Raw genomic sequence first — 17,439 nt, 5'->3', positions numbered from 1 at the left:
TCTAAGCTTTTTATTTTTTCCAATATATATATATTAATATATATATATATATATATAAGATTAATGGGTATCCTTGTCATAGGAGGGGATTTCTTCTTGACGCCTCTAAAATCACATGATTGAGCGCACATTGTGGATGATCCGCTCCGTTGAACTTGATCTACATATTCTAAAACCCCAACACACCAAGTTTGGGGTGAACCCGTCGTCGTTTGACCCTTCATCCACTCGTATCAATTTTAAGTTTTGAATGAAATAAACTTTTCACATGGCTCGATGGAGTCAAACGACGACGGATTCACGCCCAAACTTAGTGTGTTGGGTTTTAAAATATGTAGATCAAGTTCAACGAAGCGGATCATCCATAATGTCGCTCATCATGTGATTTAGAGCGGCGTCAAGGAAGGAAATCCTCTCCTAAGACAAGGATACCCATTAATCTCATATAATAAAATATATATATATTATATATTATATATATATATATATAGAGAGAGAGAGAGAGAGAGAGAGAGATTAATGGGTATCCTTGTCAAAGGAGGGATTTCCTCCTATGACGCCTCTAAAATCACATGATTGAGCGACATTATGGATGATCGCTCCGTTGAACTTGATCTACATATTCTAAAACCCCAACACCAAGTTTGGGGTGAACCGCGTCGTCGTTTGACCCTTCATCCACTCGTATCAATTTTAACGGTTTTGAATGAATAGAACTTTTCACCATGGTCGATGGAGGTCAACGACGACGGATTCACCCCAAACTTGGTTGTGTTGAGGTTTTAGAATATGTGACTCAAGTTCAACGGAACGGATCATCCATAATGTCGCTCAATCATATAATTTTAGAGGCGTCATAGGAGGAAATTCCTCCTATGACAAGGAATACCCATTTATCTCTCTCTCTCTCTCTCTCTCTGCTCTATATATATATATATATATATATATATATATATATTAACCAATAATAATGAAACAATGTCACAAACTCTTATAGTCACAATTCTCAATCTATTATTAATCTTTCATTTGTAGAAGAACGTCCTCTAAAAGCTTAAAAAATGGAGAATGTAGAGTTGAGTGAATTTGATATTCTAACTACAGAACAAGATCGAGGGTACACCATCTAATTCGATTAGCAGGTTTAACTTATTTGCTCATCCGGAATAAGTGAATATATCAACGGAACTAAAATCATTCGTGTTGCATGAATTAGAAGTTCTCAAATGTCATAAGCATTCGTTTTAAATGTTTAAGTTCTGATGAATGAATCACACAATAATCTAACTTGAATAAATCATGCAATAATCTAGCACAATCATACGATAATCAAACTTAATGAATAAATTAACAGAGTTTTTTTGATAAGTTAAAAACGTCGATGAAAAACAGATATGAATTAATATTTCCACATGATCTGGTTTACTACACCAGATTCTCCCATTTTCACCAATTTAACCAATTAAATACTAGAGAAATGTTCAAAGAATACATTACAGGTCCCAACAACCCCTTTCGCAGCTCTTAAAACAACAAAAAGAAACAGGAAAATCAAACAGTGAGAGAGCATATTTTAAAATATCAGTAACATTAGAAAAGACTAAAGGGGCATTCAGTAAAAATCCGGGAACATAATCTCCTCCTGGACGCAGCTCATACAATTTGAGTGCTAAAGAACATACCATGATCTATACTGGGTTACATGTCGACAGTCTCATCCGACTAAAAATTGCTTTTCGTGCGTCAGATCAGAAAATTAGCCACTGAAAGATTGTTCTTCTACATAACTGACCAATTGCTAGCTAGTCCCAGACATTTGTCACCTTTTCTTGTTTTTGTTTCTACCTTTCACTTGCTTTTCTAGGTTTTCTTATCGCTGGCTCATAACAGAAGATGAAGAAATTCTGCGATCTGCCTTGATCGGCTCAGATCCTGAAGCTGGCAATGCAGCAGAAGAAGAATAGGAACTAGAACCAGAATTAGGGTTTAGGGTTCTTCACACCCCAAACTGAAGAGGCAGGTGCAGAATTAGAAGACCGAGTTATATCAGGGAGATTCAGGAATTTCCTTACTATTTTGCGCTTGAGAACTGTTCACAGTTAAAAATATGATGAATGTCATATTACTGACTATTTGGGAAGAAATCATTGGGTAGAATTTGAAGAATAGAACTCACCGGCGCCATAAACAAGGGAAAAAAGGTTTGATGTGATCCAATAACAAAAAACTGCCTGCCCAACAATAAAAATGTAATCTGTTTTAAACTAGAATATACCTAAAAATTCAATTGTATTGTTTCATAAATAAATAAATAAAAATACGCACATCGCAACAACTTGTTTGTGGTACGATGTCAAAATAAACAGACAGAAGAAGGTATCTATATCGATAGAAATGATTATTAGATACTAACTTTTATAATATCCGTGGAACATTAGAGAAATTCATGCATATAGGAAGCTGCCTTTTACCATGTATGAGTTTGTGCATCGTGGTCACATCTGATACTGCTTAAGCAACCTGGAAACAGACTGACTTATGCATTACGATTTTAGCTCACACATATATATGGAACCCCATTCAGACTGACAACTGAGTAAATGTAAAATGAATCTCAACCAAAATCAGATTAAATTAGCTAATTTACAATCTAACAATGATTTGGGTGACAGACAAGTGCTGTTGATGACATAGGTAAGAAACTTAGATGCGACATACAGATGAGAGTACAATACATTAGTTCCATGTTTATGCGTGTATCCACTGTATAAACTTTTTTTTTCCCGCTTTACCTGCTCGCACATGGTAGCCAAAACAATTGCATAAAGTAATTTAAAAAACAAAGAGCAAACAATCATTAACTTTTATAATATAGTAGGACTTAAGAAGAAAAATATTCCTTACTCTAAGGCTTAGACATCAACCTCATGAATAAGTTAATAAAAAAAGATGTCACTCCTTGCTAGTTGACACTTCACTCCATTCACCAGTGGTAAGAGATTTCTTATGAAAATGGTCAAGATATCAATGGTATCGTTTAATTGTGAAATGTTATGGTTGATTAGGAGTTTCTCATCCCCCCCCCCTCGCCCTCTCTCTCCAAAAAAAACACAATCTTGCTTTTTCTTCTTCTCTTTTCCTTTTCCACTTTCTTCTTTCCTTGCCTTTTTTTTGTCATTTATCTGATACTCTGATACCTTTTGATAAAGCTGGCAATACTAGGGAGATTTCTACCCTAAATCATATTCTAAGACCATGCATACATTTTTGCACCAATACAGCAGGTCAGATAGATAGAGTTGCATGAGTTATATAACAACTGTTGTCATGATTACATCTACTGATGCTGAAGATCAAGAGCATAGAAATCCACACTCATTAGTCATTAAATCATCCACGTTTATCGAAATTAAATTGTTTGTTACCTCCTGCCTCGTACATGTGAAATGCAGTTGGTGATACTAGAAGTCTCTACCCTAAATCATACTCTAATGTCATAACATTTATGTCTTGATGTCAATGCAATATCTCATCTCAGGCGTAGCTGCGAGATTTCTGGAATCCTTTTGTGTATCATGATTGCAACAGTATAAATTAAATCGCCTATGATATATAAACAGACTTTAAAACGTAGATATACAATTATCCATGTGTACAATATGTGATAAAATATAATGGCTGTTCTGCTAGTGGATCAACAAATTTCTGAAGTTCTTCAAACAAAAAACACTCAACAACTTTCCATATGTATACTAGGTGATAAAATTTTATGGTCCACTCTGCTAGTGGATCAACAAATTTCTGAAGTTCTTCAAACAAAAAAAATTGACAACTGAAAATGATGTTCCATATGCTAAGTTTTATATCACATTTCAGCATCTAATCAAGAGAAAGATCAGGCAGACAGATTTATTTCAAAAAAAACAGTGACAATTGAACAAACAATATATGATAATATATTTTATCTTGCAAGAAAATGATGGCATGCCTCTACGCATGTGTCTGACAAGCATGCGATTCCATTTTTCTAGTGGAACCTAAATACCAGGCCTAGAAGTTTTTTATTGGCATATAACTCCTCTTCCTTTCCCTTTATTACAGAGAACTCCTTGCATTGTCAACATTTCTCTACATGCCCTTATTCCATTTGAATAGTTCATGGCAAACTCCTATTAGTCACCCAACAGTCATCCAAGCATCCTTAATACTATAAAACGAATATTTTTGTCATGATATTGTCCTTATATGCATTAGTCCACATAGAGAATCTATGGCAGCAAGCAAACACGTGTTTGGATTATTTGAAGTGTTATTTTCCCTCATCAGCAAAACCTTTTCTATATCCCAGCTGCCATGCATTAATCTAGAAAACAACAAAAGGGCTTACTACTTCAAGGCCATTCTCTGATCCTCAACTGCAAATTTAGGCAAATTGCGATGCTTGGATTGCTAAAAGTCCTTCAAATCATATGTTTTTACAACCCCCAACTTGTTGAAAGAGGTACAGAATTTTATAAAACTTCGACCTTGCTAAAATATGGGAGAGAATGCACGGGTCTGATGACTTAATATACCAGAAGTGTTGAAGTAGGTCAGTGTTTACTATGCCTTTTGTTTGATGCAAACTTGAAGTAATTGCCGGCTCCGAGCCAGAGCATGTTTTAACATTGAGGTATGGATGGAGTCATTTAACGCATTTGATTGACGAATTTAGGGACTTGTATAATCATTACAGCTTATCTTTGCCTTTGGCTGTGGGAGCACTGCTAATGAGTCTTTCGGAAGTACAAAGACTAAACTTTAGTAAACCAAAGGATACTCGTGTCATGATGACTCCAAGTCTTTCTCATGACTGGAATGTTATTGTTTCCTCCTGTTAAAAGAAAACTAACAGAAGCCTTTATAAGCATCAAATGCGATAAGGTAGTGATGCTAGGAATTATATTAAAATGAAAAATAAGCTATTTGCTGAAAGCCTAAACCCGGAAATTTTAAAGGGCTATATTTAAAGAAAAATAACCTCCTTGATACAATTACAAAAAAGAATCATAACAATGGAAAGGGCTTCGGTTTCCCAGAAGGTAAAAACCCTGGTGACACCAAATCAAAGTTCAAGATTCACCATGACTCATTTGAGGAGTTCAACCACATTAGAACCAAAACTAATCACAGAAGAAATACACAATTAAAGAGGATAAGGGTTAGCTTTAACGTCTTCATTTTATACCTGTGGGAAAGTTGCTGTCAAAGGAACTGTCAGAACAGCCATTCCCCTAGAGAACTTCTTCATAGTGCCCTCCATCGGATTGCCTTCCATACCCTCTTGCATATTCAACTGAAAATGCAACAAAATAGGTCTCTGTCAGCATACTCCAAAGACTGGAAGATAAATCAGCTAATAGCAAGTGACTTTAGTCTTTTAGTAAGTAAGAAAAAGACGACGAACATTATATGAAATGACCTTGATAAATTAAGTTTCCATTAATTTGGCAGAAACAAATCGTATGTATTTCCCTTATCAAATCATAGTGTAGTTATCAGGAAAAATGAAAAACATTATCCAACTACAAGCACTTAGTCATTTCAACTGAAAAAGATTATTCAGGCCTATAATGAATTTGAGTTGAAGAACATATAAAGTGATGGGGCTTTCATAAATTCAAAAAGAAATATGAAGTTTGACTTGTTGGCCAATAGGAAACCCAGCATATTCGTCATGGACTCTAAATTCATGCAACCAAGAAAGGAGCCAGCCTGCAGCAATAATAATATACCAAAAAATCATGCCAGTGGACAGCAAAACTGAGAAGGATAACTCAAGCAGTGTACAAATTTCCCCTATATTGATTCATCAAAAGGTTCAAAATCATGATATAGCTTGCTCTGGTTCATGTCTATCATCATCACTCATCAGTATCAAGCGGTTTTGGTGTTTTCATGGTTCTGGATAGGATGTACTGATAAAAGGAAGAAGTAAATTCAATAACAAGCTTTCCACCACAATATAACATCATTAACTTTTATATTTCAAACTTCATCCTTATTTATTGCAGTAGTCTCTATTAGTGAATAACAGAATGTATAATCATTATTGGCTAATTTGACTGTATTGATTGGTTTTAGCTCAACCAGATTGGTATTGACAGATACTTCAAATCTTGGTTTATCATAAAATCTCATGCTATAAAATATATCTCTCGACAATTCTTCTCCTAAAAAAAGCTTATCAGACGATATATTTCTATTTTGAAATATCATGTAACCAATCATTCTCGACATTTCTCTAGTATTTTACGCCTCTAATTTTCATGTTATTTCAAAACAGTCAAATAACCACAAATATCCACATTGATAAAGTGAATCAAGCCTTAACGTAGACAAACTTCAAAAGTTTCTCAGTGCAAAGATGAATATATAAGAGAACCAAAGTTAAGAAGACAAACCAAAATTAAGAAGACAGCCACATGCGGTTTAAAATATAATGGTAGAAGATGTATTAGAGTCGCACAATATTGATTAAGAATTCAAACCATAAAATGTAAAGTACGAAAAATATTGTTTACCTCCACTGTTGCCAAGAAGGTCAATCCAGTCAAAATGGGAAGTGCATACAAAGGATCCGGGATGGTTAAATCAGTAAACCACAATGCTCCCCCACCTTTAAAAGATGGAACTTTCTCAACCATGTTTTGGATCTACAAGATATTAATAGGTAATTAGGATTATCCTATATTCTAAAAAGCATGAACAGTATTTGGCCGCTTCAAAAACTCCATGATCCTAAACTAACAAAAAGAATATACATATATACGTGTATATATAGAATATTGAGTATCCTTGTCGGGTTCTCTCATATGACAATGATGTGATACGATCTCAACCAAGTGAATAAAGAAAAGGAAAACTCTAATAGCAATACTTGGATGAGATAGAGTTACATCAATGTATATGACAAAATCCCCTCATATGACAGGTGATACTCATTAACCTCGTGTGTGGAACAGAATCCCTCATGTGACATATGAAACTCATTAATGTCATGTGAGTTTGTGTGAGGTGGCCCTTCATTTTGCTAAATGAGTAACCATCTGATGCGGTAAGGCCCACAAATCCGATGCGGTGAGACCTTACTATTTATTTATCTTTTGGTAGCTCATTTAGAAAAATGAGTAATCACCTACCCATTTTCTCTACATTCATACATACATATGAGAATAATGGGCATTATATGTTATGTGGGTATTCTCTCATATATAGTGATGTTGCGTAATTTCAGCTAAGGGAAGAAATGAGTTATTTCTTTACTACTTAATAAAAGCTATCTTTCAACAAAAAACTTTCTCTATGCTATGATACAGACACGGTACGAGTGCGGGCACAGGTATTGCACACGATAATTTTGTTAAAGCTAAGATATGGAGACCTTTCTATCTATTTATAGATTAATAATTTACATGACTAATATTTTTTTAATTCATATGTAATGAGAATTAGAATTTCTAAAATATTTTATATTTCTTTCGTTATGTAGCCATAAATTAGAATGTATTTTTGGACTTGATAGTGAAAAGACCCATTAAAATCGTAATTCTAAAATGGATAGATGCCGAAAAGAAGTCACTTGTGTCCAATGAATTTTAAGAAGTAGATGTGAAGCACTTGATATATATCCAAAAGTATAATAATTGTTTTAAATCAAAACACACACTACAAAACTGACTACATGTTTGAATAGAAACATGTACATTTTCTAGGAGTCCCCAAGGAAGTGTAAGTTGTGAATGGGTACATTACGTGTCGGCTACAGTTACGACATCAAGATAGAAACCTTTGTGCAACATAACCCTATGCATACATAAAAAAGACAATAAAAAAAGAAGGGAAAGAAGAAAAGAGATAAGGTAGCTGATCTAACAACAACAACAAAGCTTTTTATCCCAAAGTTTACTTGGGGTCATCTACATGAATTTCATTCTTTTGTTTGGTTGTATTTTGGGTTATCTCTTTTTTTAAGTTAACCATTATCATATCTTTTTTAATTGCTTCTAAATAAAGTTTTAGGTCTACCTCAAGACCTCATTGCCCACATTAACTATAATCTTATTCATTCTCCTAACCCATGCAAGCAGACACCTCCATTGTACATAACCAAACTATGGTGGTTTCTCAATTTATTAAATCAATCAAAATAAAACCTCAGAGATTTAAACATGTAACATTTATTATCCATAATTTTAATCTCGATCAATTTGTAAAGGGAAAGTAAGGTTGATTGGAATAATATTTGGAGATGGATATTTAAGGTGAAGGTGAATACGATTAGAAAAAGCATCTATAAAAGTAACTTGTTTTATTCTTGAAATAGACAACAAAAGAGAGAACTTTCTCACAACTTGAAAACAAACCTCTTTTTCTCTTGATTTTTACATCACTGTTATCATAGCCATTCAATTTCTTCATGTTTTTCACCGAAACTCTCACCATTAAATCCAAGCTCTCTCCCCCAACTTTATCCTCTCACATAGGCCATATTCTATCCCGAGCACAAGATTGCAACCTCACTCCTTTGCTCACGCGAGCCGCTGCAAATCTGAGTAGTTTTTTTAGCGCAACCTCCGCTAATCTGATTGGTGATGTCTTCCTCGATAAAATAGATCTCAAGATCAAATATGATCTTTACGTCTATTGATGCCTCTCCGGACCCAATCAAGCACCGCCAAACACTAAACTATCGCTAATGCATTAACTGATCACTCCATTTAACATCGTTGCCCTAAATCCGAGCGAGCCTGAGCCCCTTCAACGACAAACTTGATCTGATCAACATTGTGACCATAGATTTTAGCAAGCCTAAACCTAATCCACGACTATCTCCATGACGTAAAAGTTGAGAAAGGAGAGATCTTTTGGAGCTTCAATAAGAAAAATGCCTTTTGATGTGTACAGAATAGAAAATATCTTTTTATAGAGGCTTTTCCTTAACAATCTCTACCTCAAATAACTACCTCTTAAATATTACTTCAACTAACCTTGTTCCGCTATAAATTGATTTGTTAGATTGTGAATAAAAAATCAAACATTTTTAAAATCTCTAGAATTTTATTTGGTTGATTTGATCTCACACATTTTCTAATCATTTCATTTTGCTCTCGCTCTCCATGCAGAGTAATATATATTATTGGCTTACCACATGAATCTCATCAAACTAACATGCTCAATAAACACTTTTAGAGGTTCCCCTTAATAAAGAAATTAGTTATGATGTTTGTAGTGAGAAGTCACATTTACTTTTCCATTGTCTATAGTATCTTGAATATAGTGACAGTGGATAGTATGCCTTTCTTTAAAATTATTTGCATCACTATAAATCAGGCTAATTGCCTTCTATTTATGATGGTAGATTTCAATATGTCCTTTTAACAAATTAAGACTCGTTCAATTAAAAATCGTCTTATACCGATAGCATGTATAACTGTCATATTGCAAGCTATATATTATGCTTCTTGTTTGTATCTTGCAACACGCTCTTGTTTTTTACTACTCTAAGAAAAGACTCCTCTTCTAAAGATGAAAAGGTGTCTTAAAGTGGATTTTTTATCATCTTTATCACCTCTAAAATTAACATTGGGGTAACCAAGGACTTCAAACAAATCAATTTAATAAACTAATCTATGAAACAACGTACCTCTCATGTATTTCATAATCCTTCCAATAGCTTCCCAAATTTGTTAGACTAATATTGTTTTGATATCTACTAACCAATCTCACATTATCTGCTAAATTAAGCCTGCTACATAACATTGTCTAGATCAAGCTTCCAACTGATTGATCATAAGCAACATCCAATGGTTATCGCCCCTCTCCAAGGCTTTGTTCTTTACATAATCTAAGTCAACAAGGAATATCACTCTCCATGGATATGAAGAGCAAGAAATGAACGAAAATATATATCTCACATATTGTGGGGGTCACATCGTTTGGTTAATTTGGTCAAGTGGAATATGTTGCTCAGTTTGACCAAATCAAACAAATAAAAAATCTCATGGATTTAAACATGTGAGAATTGTTAGTTATAATTTCAACATATTGATTTATTGAAAGAGAATGGGTTTGGTTGGAGACGCAGGTGGTCAGAGAAAAACCTCTATAAAAGGAACTTATTCTGTTTTGTGAAATACTAAATATAAAGAAGTTCTCACCGAAGACCTAAAATAAATCTCTCCTCTCAAAATTTACATCAATCATCTCAATTGATTCTCTCACTATATTCTCAATGGGGCCAACCCTTAATCTTCTTTTGATGTTTTCATTTCTTGTCCTATATTTGAGTGTATACCCATAAGACTATTGCAACATTTTTATTTTTGTTATGCTCATTTTTTGCACATGTTGTTTTTTAATTGCCTAACATTTTGATCCATAAAGCATTATTAGTCTTACAGCCAATCTATAGAATTTTTCTTAATCTCATAGGTATATTTTATAGTCACATAAGACTCTAAAAGTTCTTAATTTTAATCATCTTGTATATAAATAAGATGATTATCAAAAGTTTGCATTCGATTGTTTCAAAATTTAATACTAAAGAGATTCAGAAACTCAGCTAAAAAAAATATGTATGTAAAAATTTGGAAGATGATGAACTGAATAATTTAAGATACTGGATTGGTCGATGAGCCTGTGGCCGCTAGAGCAGTGAAATAAGGTCCACTAGGAGCATGCTGGCAATGACAGGCAAAAAGGCTCGAATATTTTTGTCTCAAATTAGTAGACATGAGATTAGACAATAGGAGCTCTCGAGTTTTATCTCCTCATATCACTAAATGTGCGGTTGAAGAGAAGATGAGATAACCTTTTCTTCTCATTTTTTATATGAAATTTGACAAGATTACCCTTTAAATGAGTGTCATTTATCTTGATCCATCAAGTTAATCCAAGGGCTAGAAAATTGGCTAGACAAAGTCTACTATCCACATAAATGGAGATAAACTATGTGTGTGTGCGCGCGCGTGCATGTTTATATGTGCATGCAAGCACACGCACCGTGTGTGCATATATTGGATATGGAGTGAGTGATGGCTCATTCCCATAGATGAGCTACCAAAAAATGCATTAGCGAGAGGCCCATCTTATTAGTGACATCAAAACGTGCAAGCCTCAAATTGCCATGCGAGTTGTCAGTTTATACCTAAGGTTAGTGGGATCGTTATCTTACTGCAATAGAAAGAAACAACATTCTAAATAACCATAAATAAAATTAACTAGGAGAACCAATTCTTGATGAAAATAAACATTATCTTAGTGATGCAGTCTGCACTTTACTCTTTTCTATTAACCATTACTTTATTGGTTTAGCTCATAGCCTTCAAGATAAGGTCAGAGAACAACTTATGAATTTTAGGTGTAAAACTCTTACAGATTTCAAATGGTATAAAGATGATTTTCTTTCTTTCTAAAGTTTACAAGCTAGAGATTTTAAAACTTATGGTCAGAGAACAACTTATGGTGTAAAACTCTTATTGATTTACTTTATTGGTTTAGCTCATAGCCTTCAAGATAAGGTCAGAGAACAACTTATGAATTTTAGGTGTAAAACTCTTACAGATTTCAAATGGTATAAAGATGATTTTCTTTCTTTCTAAAGTTTACAAGCTAGAGATTTTAAAACTTATGGTCAGAGAACAACTTATGGTGTAAAACTCTTATTGATTTACTTTATTGGTTTAGCTCATAGCCTTCAAGATAAGGTCAGAGAACAACTTATGAATTTTAGGTGTAAAACTCTTACAGATTTCAAATGGTATAAAGATGATTTTCTTTCTTTCTAAAGTTTACAAGCTAGATGATTGTAATAATCCTATTTGGAAAGAAAAATTTATTTCGGGTCTTTCACCCTTATTTGCCGAAAGAGTAAGAAAATCTATTAAAGAACAATGTAATTGACAAATACCTTATGCTCAAATTCCTTTTGGAGAATTAATCCAAAGAGTAAACACCATTGGTTTAAGACTTCGTAAAGATGTTAAAATTAAAAGGCAATTAAAAAATCAAAACCTTTTAGGTAAAAAGGAATTATGAGATTTTTGTTATCAGTTTGGTCTTCAAATGGAAAATCTAAGAATTAAAAATAAGAATAAGAATTACAGAAAAGCACAAAGACCTAGAAATGATAAAAATGACGAAAGAAAATCCCCTAGAAGAAAGTTTTCAAAAACTTCAAAAAAATAATATAATACAAAAACTCCTATATGTTATAAATGTAAGAAGGGACATTATGCTAATAAATGTTTTCAAAAGGACCTAAAAACAAAAGTTAATGAACTTCTATTAGAATCTAAAGATCTTACTACAGACAAAATCGATAAGTTCATTAAAACTTAGTGACGATGACGATGATTCATCAAATTATGATGACAAGTGCAACAATCTTTGCACTTGTTACAATAAAGACGGTGTTAAATCCTCTAAAAACTCTTCAGGAACTTCTGAGTTATATACTTTATGTGAACATGAACAGTTTATTCTTAATACGATAGATGTGATCACCGATCCACAAGAATATAGAACACAATTAACTATCTCGAGATGACGAAGAAAAAAAGAAAAGTTTTAGTAAAAAATATTGATGAAAAGAAGAGTAATGAACACTATACTTTCTGTGAAATTTTAAATAGAATTCGAAATGAAAAGAAAATTAAAAGTAAAATAAATATTGAAGAACTTCAAAAAGAAGATGGAAATACAAAGATAGAAATTCTATCTTCTTGATCTTAAACAAAATATAAAAAAAATCTGGAAACCTACTCAGAAAATAAAAATATAGAAGAATTTGAAGGCTTCAAAGAAATAAAAAACTTTGAATATGAAGAAACCTCCAATGGTAATGAATTTATAAATTCTATAAAAAAAATATGCTAAAAAGAAATGGAGGTGTGATATCATGCTTAACATTATAGATGAATACTTTGTTCAACACACAGCTCTAATTGACACTAAAGCAGATGTGAATTGTGTTAGAAAAGATCTTGTTCCTTCTAAATTCTATGAAAAAACATCACATCTGTTTAGCACTGCTAATGGGCAAGCTCTCAAAACAAGATATGAACTTATTGATGTTTATATTTGCAATGGAAGTCTTAAAATTAAAACTTCCTTTACCTTATTTAAAGACCTCAATCAACGTATTATTTTGGGAACTCCTTTTGTTAATAATCTTAAGGTTTTTATTGTAGATAATCACGTAATTCATACAAATGCCAAGAATCCCAATATTTCTTTCTGGTTTAATAAATAACCAGAAGACATATTAGTTAATCGTCTATTTTCTACCTTATATTACAAAGAAAATTTTATAAATGTTCTTTCTAATATAAGAGATAAAATTAACAATTATCTAGAATCTTTTAATTAAGACAATTCATAATAATAAAAGGAATGAACATTTCTCTTATGTAAAAAAAATTCGCGTTTAACTTTCGATAATAGATACTTTGACATGTCGGTCAAATGGATGAAAATATTTTCTCTCTATAAAGAAGAAATTGAAGAACACATTAAAGATAATCTAAGAAAAACTTCCTATGATACATGTTGTTTGGACTCTAGCAATAATTTTCAACATGGAGTCTCACGTCAAATTATTGATTATAAGGAGTCAAATAATCTTGTATCGTAAATTATCAGGTACCAAAATATCAAACTAATAATATTACACATGGAAAAATATTCTCAAATTTTTATATAAAAATGAGATTTTGGCAAATGCAAGTAATAGAAGAAAAATAGATTGGAAACCGTTCTCATCATGCCTTTCTCTTTTACAATTGGAGACGAAGGATGTCAGGGTATACTTACTTTCAGCAAGAATATCTAAAGTTCTTAGAATATTATCTTTATGAATGTCGAGATTTTCTTATTTTACTGCTAAAAGTAATAACACTCTTTTTAAGAAATTTGAAGAACATTAGAAACAATTAGAAATATTTTTTCGATACTTTAACGAAATATTGAACTCAAATAAATATTTTTGAAAATTATGCAAGAGAAAGATGCGTCATCAAGCTTCAACCTTACAAACTAAAGGAAAATTCTATTGCTCAAACTTAGCAATATCTACTTGTTCAATCCAAGCACCTTCTTCAAAAAGGTCAAAATATGTTTATGACCTAGGATTACAAATCCCTGATTATATGATTGTCAATGATGTATGGAATAGTATATGTGCTCAAGAGAAAAAGCAAATTAGATTTTATATGACTCGTTTAGTCCATCTTTTAAAAGAAAAAGATAAGAAATATGCGAAACAAAATAATTAGATACGAGAAAGATTTATAGATCTTTCATATGAGATTAATTATCTTTATCCTTATTCTCATAAGTTGACATTAACATCTAATAAGATGTTTCAGCTTCTTAAGTGGCAGAATATATTCAAGAAAATATCTACAGAGAACGTCTAAACATATAGCAATTATGGTCCAAACTAAATTTTCTGTCTCGAGATATTCAAAATGTTATTAAAGCAAAAGTCGAAGAAGACAATATTATTCCTCTTCTAAACAACCACAAAGAGTTCACAATCTTACAGCATATAACTCTCCTAGATTTGCTGTAAATCTTCATGAAATTCTTATGTATATATCTCATATAGAAGCATGGATCGTCTCTGAATTGAGAATTATAAGAGATCCGCCATTTTTCTATAATCCAATGAGATTTAAAGGATTGTCAGCCATTGTCAAGACAACTATCTTCATGTCTCCAATTAGTCTTGCACACCTTCAATTCAATATTACAGTTACATTACATGAGAGAAGCAACTCTAAACATTTCCACAACTAGTTTCACGAAGGAAGCAATGATATAGGGTTGGATCGTTTCCAACTACCATCCACTTCTACAAAAAAAAAAACTTGAATATTTGATCGAGGATTATGCATTTTATATGACAGACGGACTTCGAGCTATTTGCAAAAATATTAATATGGGAGAAGTTTCTCAAACAAAGGCAACAATAGTAGTTATAGAACGGTGGATGACCATTCCACTAATTGGTTAGAAATAAGTGTATGAAGTTTTTATGATAGTAAAATAATATCAAGAAAAAAAAATCCCTTCTCTAGATGGTATCAATCGATAGTGATCTCATAGAGGAAAAAACTCATAGATGAAAATATACGTGACATGCCATTAATTCATGGTAAAACTCTAAACATGATTAATACTAACGACTTAAAAATCAAGTCAATCATTTTTTAACAATATATTTTACCAGTTAAAAATAATAAACTCTATTGTAATTTTAAGTTATAGCTAAAAAGAAATAGATATCCACAATCCAGACAATTCCTACTGAAAAGAACGCATACAGTATGTTGTCAAATAATTCCATATCGAATTCTCACCTTAGATACTTAAGCATAAAGAAATTCATGGCCTCCTCCTAACTATACTAAAAAGACTGATCTGTAACCTATTTTCATAATAGGTTTTGGAAAATTTTATCACTATGGGTCCCACAATATCATGACAAGGCATTTAAGCATAATATCAATAAGTGACTATAAAAGGGGATGAAGTTCATGAAGTTAAAGGAGGCATTTAAGCATAATATCGAATTCTTTTAAAAGATGGGCTGAACGAGTCATATAAAGTCTAATTTGCTTTTTCTCTTGAGCACATATACTGTTCTATAAGATCATTGACAATCATATAATCAGGGATTTGTAATCCTAGGTCATAAACAAATTTTGACCTTTTTGAAAAAGGTGCTTGGATTGAACATGTAGATGTTGTTTAGTTTGAGCGATAAAATTTTCCTTTAGTTTATAAGGTTGAAAATTGATGATGCATCTTTCGCCTGCATGATTTTCAAAAATGTTTATTTGAGTTCAATATTTCGTTAAAGTATCAAAAAAATATTTCTAATTGTTTCTAATGTTCTTCAAAATTTCTTGAAAAGAGTATTATTAATTTTGACAGTAAAATAAGAAAATCTCGACATTCATGAAGATAATATTCTAAGAACTTCAGATATTCTTGCTAAAAGTATGTATACCCTAGCGGCCTTCGTCTCTAAGTGTAAACAGAGGAAGGCATGATAAGAACGATGTCCAATCTATTTTTTTCTAATACTTGCATGTCAAAATCCTATTTTTATATAAAATTTTGAGAATATTTTTCTATGTAGAATATTTTTAATTTGATATTCTGATGCCTAATAATTTACCCATACAAGATTATTTGACCTATATATATAGAGAGAGAGAGATACATATATGTATGTATGTATGTATAAAGAGAGGGGGAGGGGAGAAGGGGAAATTGTGGATACAACAAACTTACAGCCAGGAAAAAACTAATAAAGATAGGGCCCTGGATGAGAAGTCCCTTCAGTGGAGTAAATGGAGTAACCCCATGCCTTCAGTAACCAGTTAACAAGAGTAAAATGAAAGCAATTAGAACAAGAATTATCATGAAAGGAAAGCCTAAAAATTCAATTTGAGAAATACTTATGTAGGTAACTGAAACTGGATATTATTTTGAAAAAAGTAAACGGTATGAATAAGCCATAGATTGAGATTGATGTAGCAAAGCAAATAACTAGGAATTATCAGCAAGTCAGTAAAACCTCAACCCATGATATCCAATCATATTTATCTTCTATTTTCACTAGACAAATTGATAGACATGAAGACATAATGAATTCAGTATGCAAGTATAATTTCACACCTTTACTGTCATGCATATGCAATAAACTCTACCTTCATGATTATGACCTAATATGAGAGAGAGAGAGAGAAAGAGAGAGAGAGAGTCACACGTGTTTGGGTGTAAACTTCTTGATGATAAGGTTGCTGCATAACTAGTATTTCAGTACTTAATAGTCATTTTGCAGGAAAGTTAAATGTTTATTTCAAATGCAAAACTATTATAATGCTGTATAATCTTTATGTTACACTATCATGTAAATAATCTCCTGAGACCAAACACGAAGACAGAATCAACTGAGGCAAGTTTACTGTCAATTAAAACCTTGAAAACTTTGACCAATCTAAAAAGGAAAGACTATTCTCATGAGATGCATACTTTTTGAAAATTGCCTTCATCTTCTTTTGATTTTCCATCATAGTTTGTGGATCCATAGACTGCAAAAGGTGATAAGAATTAATTAATGGGGCTGGGCAACATAGATAAAATATGAGATAATTTATGTCAGTTTTTTCATTAATAGGTTGAAAAGCCACAGTTTCAAGCTGAGCTATCTGGCACCCCCTACACACAAATATAAAAGGATTAAGATAGCTTACATTCTGCATTTGGTCCTTGAGCTCCTCCATCTCTGGTCTCATAGCCTGTACAGGAAAAATAAGTCAATAAAAATGGCCATAAACAATATATTCTTTTATAAAATTATCAATTGCAAAGCACATAAAAATC

General features: G+C 32.4%; 1 protein-coding gene across 1 annotated transcript in view; it reads right to left on the bottom strand.

The window, feature by feature from the left end:
* Positions 1 to 1,443: 1,443 nt before the first annotated feature.
* Positions 1,444 to 17,439, bottom strand: part of LOC109827781 (mitochondrial inner membrane protein OXA1-like) — a 25,600-nt gene continuing 9,604 nt past the window's right edge. Inside the window, exons 3-9 of the mRNA XM_020394796.1 lie at positions 17,310 to 17,354; positions 17,089 to 17,147; positions 16,345 to 16,420; positions 6,564 to 6,695; positions 5,228 to 5,335; positions 2,177 to 2,231; positions 1,444 to 2,089 (exon numbers count right to left, since the gene is read on the bottom strand). Of these exons, the coding sequence (XP_020250385.1) occupies positions 1,980 to 2,089; positions 2,177 to 2,231; positions 5,228 to 5,335; positions 6,564 to 6,695; positions 16,345 to 16,420; positions 17,089 to 17,147; positions 17,310 to 17,354 (585 nt within the window). The 3' untranslated portion in view covers positions 1,444 to 1,979. The remainder of the gene's footprint in view (positions 2,090 to 2,176; positions 2,232 to 5,227; positions 5,336 to 6,563; positions 6,696 to 16,344; positions 16,421 to 17,088; positions 17,148 to 17,309; positions 17,355 to 17,439) is intronic.

This window comes from Asparagus officinalis, unplaced genomic scaffold, assembly GCF_001876935.1.
Source record: "Asparagus officinalis unplaced genomic scaffold, Aspof.V1 AsparagusV1_Un433, whole genome shotgun sequence".
NCBI classification, from domain to species: domain Eukaryota; kingdom Viridiplantae; phylum Streptophyta; class Magnoliopsida; order Asparagales; family Asparagaceae; genus Asparagus; species Asparagus officinalis.
Note: the sequence above shows the minus strand (reverse complement) of the source record. Positions and strands in the feature narration are given on the sequence as shown.